Source organism: Mobula hypostoma, chromosome 8 (genome assembly GCF_963921235.1).
Source record: "Mobula hypostoma chromosome 8, sMobHyp1.1, whole genome shotgun sequence".
In the NCBI taxonomy this organism is placed as follows: domain Eukaryota; kingdom Metazoa; phylum Chordata; class Chondrichthyes; order Myliobatiformes; family Myliobatidae; genus Mobula; species Mobula hypostoma.
The window spans coordinates 104,663,213-104,680,411 of record NC_086104.1 but is presented as its reverse complement, the minus strand read 5'-3'; the positions used below and the strand labels follow the sequence as shown (position 1 = coordinate 104,680,411).

Genomic DNA, 17,199 nt, shown 5'->3' with positions numbered 1-17,199 from the left:
AAAATTCTGAGACTAGAAATGTTGACTCTGTTTCTCTCTCCACAGACACTGTCTGACCTGCTCAGTATTTCCAGTATTTTGTTTGTGTTTTGGATATCTAGCATCTACAGCTTTTTTTGTCTGACCGTCATTCAGGCAACAAAGTACTGTTCCTAGTTACACCTCAAAACAGACAACTCTTTCCATACAACACAAATCTCCAACAGGGGAAGAGAATGGATATTCTAAAACAGCGGTCCCCAACCACTGGGCCGCAAAGCATGCGCTACCAGGCCGCGAGGAAATGATATGATTTGGCGATATGAGTCGGCTGCACCTTTCTTCATTCCGTCACGCCCACTGTTGAGCTTGAACGCACACGAGATCATTACCCGCGCGTCATCCATGTCAGTGTGGGAAGGAGATCAACTCCTCAAGCTTGCAAATGACGACGGGCTGAAAAGTATGTTTGACATCACATCTCTGCTGGCATTCTGGATCAAAGTCAAGGTTAAATATCCTGAGATAGTCAGGAAAGCACCGAAAACGTTGCTTCCATTTCCAACATCATATCGCTGTCAAGCAGAGTTTTCTGCAATGAATGCAACAAAAACTAAATTGCAGAATAGACTGGACATAAAGAACCCCCTTCGAGTATCACAGTCTCCCATCACCCCGCGATAGGACTGTCTTGTTGCAGGAAAACAAGCCCAGGGCTCCCACTGATTCAGCGATATTGGTGTGTTGCAATGATTTTTTATGGTCATACGGGGAAAATATGTGCTGTGTGTTTAATATCCAAACGTTATTTAAAATGTTATAATGCTATTGACTTATAAGTGACTTATATAACCATATAACAATTACAGCACGGAAACAGGCGATCTCTGCCCTTCTAGTCCGTGCCGAACGCTACTCTCACCTAGTCCCACCGATCTGCACTTAGCCCATAACCCTCCATTCCTTTCCTGTCCATATACCTACCCAATTTTTCTTTAAATGATAATTTCGAACCTGCCTCTACCACTTCTACTGGAAGTTCGTTCAACACTTACTTCAAGCTCCCCTGATAATTGACTTATCACTATATTCATGCGATGAAAATATGCGCAGTGGGTTTAATGTTAAATTCGTTAGATAAACCCTTTTAGAAACGAAATTGAGTGTATTAGCCACTTATCACCTATATTCCAGTCGTGATTAACACCCCCCCCCCCAAAAACAGAATCGGCAAAAACGATTTGTAGAGAAAAATCGGCAGGTACACGCACACGCAAGTCAAGCATGTGCACTGGTGCCCGCGCAAGGCTTCATGGTCATTGTAGTCTTTCTCGGGGTAAACCCAAAGAATTTGACTGCTACTCTTGCTGTTGGCAACCCTACCCCCCCTCCCCGGTCGGCCAGTCCGCAAGAATGTTGTCAATATTAAACCGGTCCGCAGTGCGATAAAGGTTGGGGACTCCTATTCTAAAACATCATGACAAGCAACTCTTAACAGAATTGGGACAAAATTCAGAGTGTTTGACAGATAATGGCTATGAAAAAGCAACTGAGACCCATTTTTTTTGTGGATACTATAGAAAGAGTGCAGAGAAGATTTACAGGGATGTTACCCGGACTGGAGGGCATACATTATGAGAATACATTGAGTGAACTGGGCCTTGAGAGGTGACCTGATCGAGGTGTACAAGATGATGAGAGGTGTACAAGATGATGAGAGGCATTGATCATGTGGATATCCAGAGGCCTTTTCCCAGGGCTGAAATGGCTAACACGAGGGGGCGTAGTTTTAAGGAGCTTGAAAATAGGTACCGAGGGGATGTCAGGGGTAAGTTTTTCCACACAGACAGTGGTGGGTGTGTGGAATGCACTGCCAGCGGCGGTGGTGGAGGTGGATACAATAGGGTCTTTTAAGAGCCTCTAGAGATAGGTACATGGAGCTTAGAAAAACAGAGGGCTATGCGGTAGAGAAATTCTAGGCAGTCTCTAGAGTAGGTTACATGGCCGGCACAACATTGTGGGCCGAAGGGCCTGTAATGTGCTGTAGATTTCCTGTTCTATGTTCTTTCATGAGACTCGGAATTCTGAGGCAGAGACCAACATTCAAGACAATGAACTTAATTTCTGATGCAGATCCCTGATACATTTGTACTGTGGGCTCTTGCAGAATCTGTGATTTGTTTTGTAATATCACATCACGCATACTCTGCCAGGATCAGTTCAGAATGACTGAACTCAATTCAGCATCGCATTCCCAGTGCCACTAATGACAGCAATGTTCGGGGGGGCTTTGTCCAAACATTCACTCCAAATGAATTTTGTGTTCTTACATGGATACTAATCGTCAACTTTCGGTTGCTCATTTTTTTGTTGCTATCTTATGTGATTTTGATTGGGATGCAGGTAACTTATGACAGAGCTAGGCTGAACTAGAAACAAAGCTGCAACTGAATATGCCTGAACTCCTTCAGTGACTTTTACGGGTTGGTGTTTTATATTCTGTACTTTTCACTCATTTAATTTTGCTGTTTGTGTCATTTTTTTGCTTGCTGGAGTGGGGTGGGAGGGTCTGATTACCCCCCCCCCCACCTCTGAACAGGGTCCAAGGGTTTTCTTTGTTACACATCTCAGGGTTGTAAACTGCATACATGCTTTCACAATAAATGTACTTGGAATTTTGAAGTTTGATTTAATTTGGCGTGGACAACTTGTGAATGAAGAAACCTTAATTATAAGATTGTGTACTGCACAAAGAAGAGAAACCCCATTAAGCTCAGCCAAGACTTGATCATGTGAAGAACAAAGATCTTGTTTAGAAAATACCACGTACTTAAAATGGCAAAGTGAATTTCCTTTTCTATTCTGTAATTTTTGATATTTTGTCATCCAGATTTAAAAAATCTTCAATCATTTTGCTAGGTTGTGAAAGGACTACTTTATTCTGTGAGTAAATTAGTACTCTTACAGCCTTCATGAAGCCGAATCTCATTGTTACTGTGAGTCGAGAAACATCCATGCTAATTAGGTTCAGTGTTTCAATCTAGACTAGGCTGCATAAAGTAAAATCCACCATTTCGGCCCAACATTGCTCGGTAAGCAACTTCCTCTTGACAACAGTCATTTTAAGACAAGATTCTCGGATGTGCCCAAGCAATGCTGATACCCCTGAGAAGCAAAAATAGTAAAATAATGTAACAGATAATCATGATACAAAGTACCCCGAAGCAAGATGGAAACACAGAACAAACTGAACAGCACAGGAGCAGGGTCCTCAACCCACAAAACTGTGTCAAACCAACTTAGCTAATGATACCTAAACTCTTCTACCTGCACATGGCTCTGACTACCGATCCCGCTAAACTGCACGGGAACGCGGCAACACAGTAACTGAAATGCTCCCACACACATAGTCTTTGTTGCCCAGCAGCTGGAAATTTCTTTTATATATAATGTTTGCATATGAAAATATGCTCATAGTTTTGAAATATTTATTAATATAATTGTGAAATACCCTGTAATTAATTATGTATTAATGAATGCAATCCATAATTGTTCTAGATAATAAACATACCACAACCTTCACTTTGAAACGTTTTGGAGGTTCAATGTATTTCCATGCTCAGTGTTTCCAGTTCCAACAATGTTACAAATTGTAACAATAAACACAAAATGGAAGTCAGTAGCTCATTGTTAACAAACTGTCAGCTCACATCTTCCATCTGGATGTGAAATTAATCTGGACAGTGTTTATAGACAAAGGCTTTGTAATAAAGACACAAGAAAAAGTTTATGAAACACGAACATTTTTCCTTATTGTACTGCATGTCATTATACCTTCAATTAATAAATTAAAAAGTATGAGGTTTTCAATTTTCATTCTGAAGTATATAACGAACGAAAAACATTTAAAGATCTGTGCAATTTTCAGGCCATGTAAAAATTTCCTGCTCAGGGCAATGGTTGGTTTATACAGCTGTAAAAAGAAATTCGAGGGAACATTGGTCCCAGCACCTATCAATAACTGGAAAAAATTGTTTCACACGTCTTTTGAACTTAACTCCTCTCACCTCTAGTATTTGACATTTCTACCCTAGAATAAAGAATCTGACTTTCTATCCTATCTACAGTACGCCTCTCAATTTTATAAACTCCCATCAGTCTCCTCCTCAGTCTCCAGTGCTCCAGAGAAAACAACCCAACCCAAGTTTATTCAACCTCTCTACATAGCACACTGTCCGGTCCAGACAGCGTCCTGGTAAAGTTCTTGTGGACACTCTGCAAAGTATCAACATCCTTCTGATGACAGGACAAACAGAATTAAACACAACACTCCAGATGCAGACACATCACAGTTCTAAAAAGCTGCAACTAAACTTGATTCTTCAACTCAATGCCTCAACAGATAAGCTTGTGAATACTGCACATCAGTCTCATGAGAAATACATGAGATATCGGCCTGGGGTGGGTGGAGAGAGTTAGGGGAAGAGGGGACAGATGTACAGGGTGGATTCTGGGGCAAAACACAGCTCAAACAGCTTGTTCATAAAACAGAGAATCTTGTCAACAGCTCTATAAACAACTGAGTGGCTCCCCAGATCAGGGAAAACAATTGCTGGGTAAGTGTGCTGCTGACTTGTACACACAATTCTCAGGAGGGAGTCAGGCACATTGGCGCATTTGATCAGTGAATTCATCTGTGAGTTACTCTGGGCAGTAAACAACCCATCTTCCAGTGCAGTGCCTATTCTGGATATTTCTCAAATAGTACAACAGTTCCATTCACTAGCAGAGAATGGGACAAACCTATCAACTTGTAACCATGCACTGTTTAAAAAAAAAACATATCGAGCAGTTCAGTCAATTGCTTCTGAGATGTCTTCTTGACGTCCCTTCACCTCCAGAAGTAAAAGACAAACATATTTACAAATGGAAAGCCAGGCTCCAAATGGCTCCCATGTTTGAATGCTTTACCTACCCTAGAAATAAACCAAGAATAGTTATTAGTTACTAGTTGACCCCTCAACTAGAGCAGAATACTTAATTTTACTCTGTGCCAACATCATGTATGAACATTTTCAAGTATATTATTTCCCAAATAATTAAGCTCTTTGATTTCAGCTGGAATTTCAATGCATAAACTATCCTCTCCACCAATTCCCTCCAAAGGTTCACATAACAAGTTAATTTGCTGACATGTTTCCTGCACCTGCACTGGAAAAAGAAACCCTGGAGGAAGTTGACTCATCATTAAAATCCCATCTGCCACAACACGGCTTCAGCACATTGTGTAAACAGAAGTAGACGAACTCCCAGGGGTCTGGCCTTAAACAGGAACCAGCATCTCAATGATGCTTTCTTGGTCCTCAGGACATCACACAGTGGTTTGAGCCAATGAAGTACCCTAGTTGTGATGCTCAATGTAGCAGGCGGCTACTCAAACTGTAATGTAAATGAACAAGCAGAGCACCTATACTGATCAAATTAAACGCAAGAGAAACACTGGCCAGAGCACTAGATGACTGACACCTTGGAATCTTAAATATCCATCTGCAAGCGGACAAGTCAACACTTTTTAAACTGAAGTTTACAGGAGAATGTCCTGACAATCTGCATGTGGTACGGTAGCAGCAGAGCATCGACCGCAAGTCCCTACAAAGGACAGTGGGAAGAGCTGACTGGGGTCTCCCTACCATCCATCGGGTATACTTTTCAGCACCGCTGCATACGCAGGGCCCTTAGTATGATCAAGGATCCCTACCCATCCACCCAGCATCCTCCTTGACTTTCTACCCTCTGGCAGGAGACTCCGATGCATTAAGACAAGAATGGTCAGGGTGGGAAACAGCTTCTCCCCTCAGACCATTACGGTTCTGAACTCCCAGCCGCATCACATTTGAAGTGTCATCAGATAAATTAAATTCTGGAAGGTAAAGTACAATTTACGCACCTTACTTTGTTTATCCATGTTTAATTCATCTGTAGATCTAATTCTTACTTGCCTCCGTTACTGTGTGCTATATGCACCACTGTGCTTTACAGCCTGGTCTGGAGAAACTGTCTCATTCGGCAGTATACATGTATAGAGTTAAATGACAACGAACTTGACTTCTCTCACTAAAAAGGGAGCACACCTTAAACCCACTGCCCACACCCTACAAGAGGGACAATCTGCTGACTCAAAGACTGATACCAGCACATGAATGAGCAGGAGGAGGCCCATCAACAGGAAATAAAGAGAAGGAACGTGATGGTTCATTTCAACCTCCAAAAGCAGGGTTATAAACCTGTATTATGCCACAAACCCCTACCACTAACCGAGGGGTCCATAGACCCCAGGTTCAGAACCCTGTCCTACATAGTGCGCTATGAAACTCCATAAGCAAAGGATTTCTGGTGCCTTTGCCAAGTTTGTTTCGCTGAAAATAAAAAAAAATTACAATGCAAGAAATCTGCAATAAAAACAGAAACTGCAAGAAATTCTGGAATAAAATATTAATCTAATAATGTTCACTCGTTATGTGCCGTGTCATGTGACATGGTCAATTATGGTCTTTCCATGACCGTGATTGTTCTTGGCAATTTTTCTACAGAAGCAGTTTGCCATTGATTTCTCCTATGCTGTATCGTTACAAGACAGGGAACCCTAGCCATTATCAATACCCTTCAAAGATTGCTTGGCGTCAGTGACATAACTAGGACTTGCGATATGCACCGGTTGCTCCTAAGACTATCCACCACCTGTTCCCATGGCTTCACAGGACCCTGACGGAGGGGGGCTTGGCAGGTGCTACAGCTTGCCCAAGGGTGACCCGCAGGCTGGAGGAGAGAAGGAACGCCTTACACCTCCTTTGGTAGAAATGCATGTCCACCCCACCACCCATCTAATAATACTCTGGGAAATTTGAGTGGTGCAGTCTGCCTGACAGAAGGACTAACTGACAACACTCACAACACGCTGGAGGAACTCGGCAGGTTGGGCAGCATCCGTGGAAAAGATTGGTCAACGTTTCGGGCCGGAATCCTTCGTCAGGACTGAAGAGGGAAGGGGCAGAGGCCCTATAAAGAAGGTGGGGGGAGGGTGGGAAGGAGAAGGCTGGTAGGTTCCAGGTGAGAACTAACTGGGTTCTTTTTCTCTTTTCACAGAGCAGGGATGTCTTACATCATACAAATCCAACCAATTTATTTACATTTCTTTCCATTGTGCTTTGTCGTCACTTTCAGGTCAGTACATACAAGGTTAACTGTTTCCTTCTATAGAACACAAGAATATAAGAAATAGGAGCAGGAGTCGGCCTTCTGGCCCGTCGAGCCTGCTCCGCCATTCAATAAGATCATGACTGATCTGGCCATGGACTCATCTCCACCTAACCTGCCTTTTCCCCATAACCCTCAATTCTCCTACGATGCAAAAATCTACCCAACCTCGTCTGAAACATATTTACTGAGGCAGCCTCCACTGCTTCATTGAGCAGAGAATTCCACAGATTCACCACCCTCTGGGAAAAGCAGTTCTTCCTCATCTCCATCCTAAATCTACTCCTCTGAATCTTGAGGCTGTGTCCCCTAGTTCTAGTGAACGCATCGCGCCTTTCGATTCAACAACTGGAAAATTCCTTTCTCCTGCTGCAATCTGCTCAATTTGCTATGGCCTTTCTATCAAAAACTTCACACTTATTTGTGTTCTGCACATTGCATTCTATATTAATAACCTAGCAAGGGGGTGATCAATAGCAGAACTGATTTGCAATAACTGAGCTACCGTCTTTACAGTTTAGAATTTCTGACAATTAATAGGAAAACCAGCATGGAACAACATTCTCTTCAGAGAATGCCTCTTTTTTATTGTATTTGAACACAAGATCAGCATCACAGTCTGGAAACAGAGAAATAGCAGCACCCCACAAAAGCTTTGTACAGATGGTCATTAATTATAGTTGGCATACACAGACACCTCTGTTCATGGTAGGGACCCATGGCATAAAAAATGTTGGGAACCCTTGATTTAGGGAGAGAGTGCAGAACAGGACCCTCTGGCCCAACAAGCCACACCGCCCAGAATCGCAAGTTACAATGTCCAGTTAACCTACTAACTGGTAAACCTTTGAACCGTGGGAGGAAACCAGAGGTGCCAGAAGAAACCTACATGTTCACAGGGAGGACATACAACTCTTCACAGAGGATGCAGAAATGAACTCCTAACCCCAACACCCAAACTATAGTAGCCTCCCGCTAACCAGCTACGTTGCCATAGCACCTCCTCAAAACCTTTGGTAGTAACTATAGCAATACACAATCTTTGTTGAATGCAGACTTCAGTCACGACCATTTATTTTCCCACACTCTATAGCCAAGAATGTCAAGAGCCACATCTCATGCTGAAGAGTTGAAAGACTCTTGGTTGATAATGATAAACATAAAATAGTCTGCAGATGCAGAGTAACAGAGACAAAATGCTGGAGGAACTCAGCAGGCCAGGCAAGCGTCTATGAAAACGAATAAACAGTCACGTTTCAGGCCGACGAGATCAGCTCTGGAAAGCAGAATTTCCCAGTGGCCAACCATTTTAATTCCTACCCCCATTCCCACTCTGACATGTCAATCCATGGTCAAGCACAAAAAACCTGGGCTGATCAACTGGCTGGAGTGTTCACTGAGATCTTTAACCTCTTGCCTTGGTAGTTGAGGTACCCACCTGCTTCAAGCAGGCTTCAATCATACCAGTGCCTAAGAAGAACGTGGTAACCTGTCTGAAAGACCATCATCCAGTAGCACTTACATCGACAGTGATGAAGTGTTTTGACAGGTTGATGCAATATATCAACTCCTGCATGAGAAGAAACTTGGCCCTGCTCCAATTTGCCTACTGAGCAAAAGGTCCATAGCAAATGCCATATCACTGGTTCTTCACTAAACCCTGCAGCATCTAGATAGCAAAGATACAGATGTCAGAATGCTCTTTATCAACTACACCTCAGCATTCAATACCACCATCCCTTCAAAACTAACCAACAAGCTTCAAGACTTTAGCCTCAATACCTCCTTATACAATTGGATCCTCGATTTCCTCACTTGCAGACCCCAGTCAGTTCGGATTGGCAAAACAACATCTCCTCCACGGTCTCCATCAGCACAGGTGCTCCACAAGGCTGTGTGCTTTACACTTAAGACTGCGGGATTAAGCACAGCTCCAACACCACATACAAGTTCGCTGATGACATCATTGTCGTAGATCAAATCGAGGGTGGTGACGAATCAGCATATAGGAGGGAGATTGAAACTCTGGCTGAGTGGTCCCATACAACAACCTCTCACTCAATGTCAGCAAGACCAAGGAGCTGATTATTTACTTCAGGAGGAGGAATCCAGGGGTCCATAAGACAGTCTTCATCAGTGCTGGAGAGAGTCAGCAACTTTAAATTCCTCTGTGTTATTATTTCTGAGGACCTGTCCTGGGCGCAGCACTTCAGCACTTAAGCACGGCAGTGCCACTACTTCCTTAGGAGTTTGCAGAGATTCAGCAAGACATCTAAAACTTTGACAAACTTCTATCGATGTGTGTGGAGAGTATATTAAACTGGCTGCCTGGTACGGAAATACCAATGCCCTTGAACAGAAAATCCTACAAAAAGTAGTGGATATGGCCCAGTCCATCACGGGTAAAGCTCTCTCCACCAGTGAGCATATCTACATGAAATACTGTCTCAGGAAAGAAGCATCCTTACCTCCCAGGACATGCTCTCTTCTCACTGCTGCCATCAGGATGGTGGTACAGGAATCTCAGGACTTGCACCACCAGGTTCAGGAACAGTTATTACCCCTCAACAATCAGGCTCTTGAACCAAAGGGGAAAAACTTGATTCAACTTCGTTTCATTATTAAAATATTCCCTGAACCTATGGACTCACCTTCAAGGCCTCTTCGTCTCATGATCTCGATACTTATTGCTTATTTATTATTACTTTCTTTTTCCATTTGCATAGTTTGTGTCTTTTGCACACTGGTTGAACGCCCAAATTGATGCGGTCCTTCTTTGATTCGGTTATGGATTTATTGAGTATGCCCCCAAGAAAATAAATCTCATGGTTGTATATGGTGACATGTATGTATTTTCATAATTAATTGATGTTGAACTTTGAAATAGCCTTTGTGTGCAAGGCCTTAGAAATTGTGGACCCATGAACGTCATCTCCAGTTGCAGTCGCCGACTTCTGCAGCTCCCTCAAACTATTAGTATCACAGTTGCCTCTCTTACAAGCGCCATTCTTCTCCAGCGACTAAGTTTAGAGGGGCAGCCTCACCTGGGCAGTGTGGCTGTGGTTTCAAATTTTTTGCGCTTTTTCAAGATGGACTGCACTGAACCCAGAGGTACGCTCAGTGTCTTTGAGATGGTCTTGTACCCTTTGCCAGATTTGTGCTTCTCTATTATCATTTCCTTGGCTTGTCATGAACGCTCTTTTGCCTTCATTTTGGTTTGCTCTGTTAAAGATCAACCACACCGTTGGACCTTACAGAGAGAGGGGGCCATTTATTCTTATGAATTCATTGAAAACAGGTGATCCTCCAATTTTCTACATCAACAGATTGGGTGAGTTGGTAAAAATTGCACCTGAAGAATGTTAGCATTGTAATTACAAAGGGGATGAATAGTTTTTCAGCCTCACAATTTTGGTTTTTAACTTTTAGTAAATGGTTGGAATTTTTCTTTTGATTTGATATGATGCACAATGTTTTATAGATATGCTCAAAAAAGTCTTCTAAAATATATTTAAATTTAGAAAATGAGACAGTAAAATGTGAAAATAGTTGTGTGGGCTCAATTGACATTTTCTGATCTATGGAATTTGAACTAAAATGACAATAAAACATCTGTCAACACTTTTGTTCAATAAATACGGTATAGTAGCATACACAAGTATTTCCAAAGAGCTTTAAGCATTCACTATGAAGGCGACCAAGGAGCTCATTGTGGACTTCAGGAAGTGAAAGTCAAAGGAACACACACGAGTCCTCATCCAGGAGTCAGCAGTGGAAAGAGTGAACAGTTTCAAGCTCTTGGGTGTCAACATATATGGCGATCTATTCTGGGCCCAACACATTGATACAGTACGAAGAAGATGCATCATTGGCTAAATTTCATTTGGAGTTTGAGGCAATTTGGTGTGTCATCAAAGACTCCCAACAAATTTCCTCAGATGTATCATGGAGATCATTGTAACTGACTGCGTCACTGGAGAGGCCACTGCACAAGATCGGAAAAAGCTCCATCAAACTCAGCCAGTTCCATCACGAGCACTAGCCTCCCCAGCATCAAGGACACCTTCAAAAGGTGAAGCTTCAAAAAGACAGCATCCATCATTAAGGACCTGCATCACCGAAAACATCTTTTTACTACCAGAGAGGAGGTATAGAAGCATGAAGACACACCCTCAATATTTTTGGAACAGTTTCTTCCCCTCCACCATCAGATCCCTGAATGGACATGAAGCCCTGAACACTACCTCACTATTTTTGCTTTCTTTTTGCACTACTTATTTAATTAATTTTTATATATATTTCTTATAATAATTTATAGTATTTTTATGTATTGCATTGTACTGCTGCTGGAAAGCCACAAATTTCATGAACTGCGTCAGTGACTTGGATTGATGTTCTGAACAGCACATAGCAGCTAACTTCTCAACCCTAAACAAAACACAGAAATTGGCACACACTGCAAGCACAACTTGTGTTAAAGGCAACAGTATATGAAATCCTTCTCTCCAACATTAATAGCCCCACAGGAAGGTAACTAACTGACACAGAAAACACAATGACATCTCAAAATAGATCAAAGGACATTTAAAGGCAGTTCAGTATTCCTCCTAAGTGACTGCAACAGATAGAAGGGCAGAATTAGTATAAATCACTTCAGAAAAATTCTCTCTTTATTCTGCAACCATACACAACCACCATGGGGCCATGCTTAACAAAGCAAAGGGTAAACTTCATTATGATTGGGGTACAAAAGATAAATCTCTTCCTATAATTGCATGCCTGTCAGGAGTTTGTACATTCTCTCCGTGACTGCATAGGTTTCCGCCGGGTACTCTGTATTCCCCCCAAAGACGTATCAGTTGATAGGTTATTTGGTCTTTTATTGTTATTAAAGCATCTTCAGATAGAATAGCTGCTTTCTCCTTATCAGTAACCAGGCATTTTGATCCCTTTGAGGTTCTTGGACATGAATTTCAATGGATTACGTTACCAAGGGAAGTCTTTTGCTACTAACTTTATATCTGAGATGTTGATATTTAAATAGCACTTTCAAGTTAGTCCCCATTACATGACATCTCAGTTGCAGAAATAATACAAGTGGCCTCCTCCTCCTATTGTCTTGTGTATACATGAATAGCTTTGCTCTTCCCATTTAAAGAAAAATATTGTTTCACTGGAGATGATTCCAAATAGAAATGGGAGTAGACTATTGATCCCTGAGATTGCTCTACCAGGTATTCCTTATCCACTTCCCTGCCACTGCCCAATAACCCGCGACTCCCATCTATCTCCCAACTTTAAATATACACAGGCCACCTTTCCTACAACTCTCTGTGCTAAAGAATTACACAAATGTTCAAACCACTGACTCAAAGAAATTCTTTGTCATCTCCATGTTATGATTGAACTCTGACTTGATACTAAACAATCTAACAAATTTCTCCTGATGTACCATTGGAAGAACCCTGGCTGTTGCATCATGGTCTGATACAGCAATTCTAATCAGCAGGAGTGCAGAGGGTAGTAGATTCTGCCCAATACATCACAGGCACATGCCTCTCGCCATTGGTACTATCTACAGGGAAGCATTGCCTCCAAAAGACAACATCCACCAAAGATCCCCACCATCTGGGCAACGACATCTTTTCACAGCTACCACTGAGTAGAAGGTACAGAAGCCTGAAGTCCCACACCACCAGTTCAAGAACAGCTACTTCCCTTCAACCATTTAGCGAAATCCTAATCACTGCAGGTTAGCAACACTATAACAACTTTGATCTCTTTCCATTAAAGTGGACTTTGCTCTTTTTGTTCTAATTGTGTTCTTTCATGGATCATTTACGTTCTCAGTATAAATTTATGTACCTATCCTGCAAACTCGGGTTCCTACTGGAAATATCATCCCAATAATTACCTGTGCTGCTCACTAAGAATCTTTCAGTAAGTTTGCCTCTCCCCGTTCTAAACTCCAATGTGTCAAACCACCAACCTACTTACTTAAATACTTATTGAGTTTCAGGGAAGAATAGGCCCTTTGCGCCACCAGCAATCCCCAGATTTAATCCCAGCCTAACCACAGGGCAATTTACAATGACAAATTAACCTGCCAACTGGTATGTCTTTGGACTGTGGGAGGAAACAGGAGCACCTGCAGGAAACCCATGCAGTCATGAGGAGAACATTCAAATCCCTTACAGTCAGATGCAGGACTTCCTCCATTCCTTGGCTCATCCAAATATTCACTTTTCATACCTCCTCTTCCACCTGATTCAATCTGCTCAACATCCCTCTCTTATCACGATCACCCCCACCCCCCCACATCACCACCAGCCTCTGTTTCTACCTTCCCCCTCCTGTCTCCCAACTTGGCTCCATCTGGCCAATTTTGCCTCCCACATCTGTCCCCACCAGCTTCTGTCTCAATATTCCCCTTTCCTACCAGGCTGTATCAGCCCACAATCTAGCACCTCACCTGGTTTCACTTATCACCTGTCAGGTGTCGGCCTCACTCCTCCCTCTCACCTCTTTACATTCACCATCTTCCCTCCACACTCCCAGTGCTGATGCAGGGTCTCTACTCAAAACGTCAACCACCCCCCTTGTTTCATGGGTGCTGCTGTCCTCCAGTGGTTCACGTGCTAATAGACACTCACCTTGTTCTTCTGATTTAGAGGTTCAATGGTTAATGAGTCCACACCGATGTCGACAATCAAACCCATCTGGAATCCATCTAGGGGGTGTGGGGCCCACACAGCCTTCCCATCCTCCATGGTGTCACTTGGAAACTACACACGACTCTCTAGTTGAAAAAGAAAGTGAACATAAGTTTAATCATTCCTTTAAAAAAACATAATATACAACTTACAAAATGAGTGACAATTTAATTGTTCTGTTTTACTTATTGCAGCTCCTCAGACCTCATTACAGACAGTCCAGCAAGTAAAACAAAACACGGGGATCTAAGAAGGGAAGAACATGTAGAATGAGAAACACAAGAGATTCTGCAGATGATGGAAATCCAGACACGTGCAGGCACACAAAGCGCTGGAGCAAATCAGCAAGTCGGGCAGCATCCATGGAGAGGAATAAACAGTCGACATTTTGGACCGAGACCCTTCACCAAGACTGGAAAGGAAGGGGGAAGAGAGACCAGAAACGCTCCATGGATACTGCCTTGCCTGTTGAGTTCCTCCAAGCACTGTGTGTCAGTCTGAAAGAGGGATGTGACACTTAAGTAAGTGCCAGTCCGTGGCTGAGGCTCTGAGCCAGGTGATGAGAAGAGTGTATAGGTGCACCTCAAACCCCCTGCTCTACTCACTTTATACTTGTGACTGAGGCTAGGCACAGCTCCAATGCCATATTTAAGTTTGCTGACGACACCACTGCCACTGGCTGAATCAGAGGTGATGATGAATCAGCAAACACTGGGGGGGCGGGGGGAGAGAATTAAAAATCTGACAGAGTGGTGCCACGACAACAACCTCTCACTCAATGTCAACAAGACCAAGGAGCTGATTACTGACTTTAGGAGGAGGAAACCAGTCCTCTTCAGATGATCAGAGGTGGAGAGGGTCAGCAACTTTAAATTCCTCGGCACAATCATATCAGATCTGTCTTGAGCCTAGCCCGCAAATACCATCACGAAGAAAGCACGGCAACACCTCTACTTTCTTAGAAGTTTCCAAAGTTTCATGTCATTTAAAAATTTTGACAAATTTCTGTAGATGAGCACTGGAGAGTATTCTGACTGGTTGCATTACGCCCTGGTATGGAAACACCAACAGCCTTGAATTGAAAAGCCTCCAGAAAGATACAGCCCAGTCCATCATAGGTAAAGCCCTCCCCACCATTGAGCACATATACATAAAGCACCATTGTATGAAAGCAGCATCCCTCAACAAGGACCTCCACCATCCAGGCCATGCTCTCTTCTCGCTGCTGTCATCTGGGAGGAGGTACAGGAGCCTCAAGACTCATACCACCAGGTTTAAGAACAGTTATTACCCCTCAACCATCAGGCTCTTGAACCAAAGGAGACAACTTCACTCATCCTGTGACGAGAATACACATAAAATTAAGATGTTTGCTGGCCTGGGTTAGCATCAGTGACATCAGCAAGTGGTCTGCCACCTGCCCTCACGGGAAGGAGAGATAAGGAACAATGGAGCAGCGTCTGGAGATGTGTAATGAAGGGACGGGGGGAGAGAGAGCTGTCTGGAGCGGCTCCCCCCTTTGAACCCTGAACTGTTTGAAGTGATGGACAGGCGATACCCCAGCAGGGGGATAAAAAGGGACAGGTTCACTAAGACACACACACGCCACCCGAGGTAACGAGACCCTGGAAGCGGTACGCTTCTCACGAGTGGGTGAGAAGTACCAGACAACGGCCAGGGTGGAAAGGTACGATCAGCGGGAACCCGGTGTGTGTCCGCCCTTGCCTGGGTGCCGGGTTCACTGCAGAGGATCGACCGCATCTGGAAGAGGGGTCACAGTCGGTGACCTCAGGTGACATCACCAAGGACCCGCCCAAAAGCTGCTTGTGAGCCATATCGTCGGTCTGTGAGTGAAGCCGTGTCTGAATGATCAGTTGTTCCTGTTCTCTCTCTCTCTTCCCCCACGTTGTCCATCGCCATGGCAACGATTACTGCGAACTAAACTACTAAACTGGACTGAACTTTGAGTCAATTTGAAATTTGGTCATTTACCCCTAGACAACGATAGAGCTTGATTGATGCTGTTATCTTAATTCTGTGCACATGTGTGTTTATCATTGCTGAACTGTTGCATTTATTATCCTTTCGATTACTGTGTTGCTTGTTTCTTTAATAAAACTTTCTTAGTTCTAGTAATCCAGACTCCAACTGAGTGATCCATTTCTGCTGGTTTGGCAACCCAGTTACAGGGTACGTAACAATCCCAATACTGAATTGTTCCCACAACCTATGGACTCACTTTCAAGGACTCTTCATCTCATGTTCTCGATATTTACAAACGTTTGTAGATTAGATTAGATTATGAAGACACGCAGTCCTCTTTTATTGTCATTTAGTAATGCCTGCATTAAGAAATGATACAATATTTCCTCCAGTGTGATATCACAAAACACAGGACAGACCAAGACTGAAAACAAAAACTAACAAAACCACATAATTATAACATATAGTTACAACAGTGCAACAATACCATAACTTGATGAAGAAGTCCATGAGCACAGTAAAAGTTCAAAGTCTCTCAAATGTCCCACATCTTACTCAGACGGGAGAAGGAAGAAAAACTCTCCCTGCCATACCCGACCACGGTCCGACTCTGAGGCATCCAAAAACTTCGAGCTCTGATCAGCTCTCTGACACCAAGTACCATCTCTATCTGAGCGATTCGACCTCCATCTTGGTCGCCAACAGCAGGCAAAGCCGGGGATTTGAAAGATTCCCGACCGCGCAGTAACAACAGCAGCGAACGAGCGTTTCAGAAATTTTTCCAGATGTTCCTCTGTGCTTTTTCCATCAAATCAGAAATTGACAACGGCCCCTATTTAACAGATACGATATCATTTTCACCGGAGGGCTGTGCACGCACAGCGCGCTGCTTCTCCTCTCCTCCTCCTCAATAGATTTATTGCTTATTTATAATTATTAACATAGAACAAAGTACACAGGAACATGTCCTTCTGTCCACAATGTTGTACCAATTAAATCTGCAATCAAATGGCTAAATGAACTAATCTCTGCTGCCTACACAATGTCTTTATCCTTTATCCTAGTTCCTCACATTCACGAGCCTATCTAAACATCTCTTAAGAGTCTCTAATGTTTCTGTCACATCCATCATCCCAAGCAGCGTGTTCCAGGCACCCACTGTACAGTGTAAAAACAAGTACCCTCGCATCTCCTTTGAACTTAATCCCCCTCACCTTCAATGCATGTCCTCTGGTATTAGACTTAAAGTTGGTCCTTAAATTATTATTTA

At 43.1% G+C, this 17,199-nt stretch overlaps 1 protein-coding gene across 4 annotated transcripts in view; it reads right to left on the bottom strand.

Annotated features, from left to right (window-relative positions):
* Positions 1 to 17,199, bottom strand: part of LOC134350815 (unconventional myosin-VI) — a 281,728-nt gene that overhangs the window by 163,769 nt on the left and 100,760 nt on the right. For all 4 annotated transcript variants that reach the window (XM_063056533.1, XM_063056536.1, XM_063056534.1 and 1 more), the window contains one exon: positions 13,887 to 14,032. In XM_063056533.1, the coding sequence (XP_062912603.1) occupies positions 13,887 to 14,003 (117 nt within the window). In that variant the 5' untranslated portion in view covers positions 14,004 to 14,032. The remainder of the gene's footprint in view (positions 1 to 13,886; positions 14,033 to 17,199) is intronic.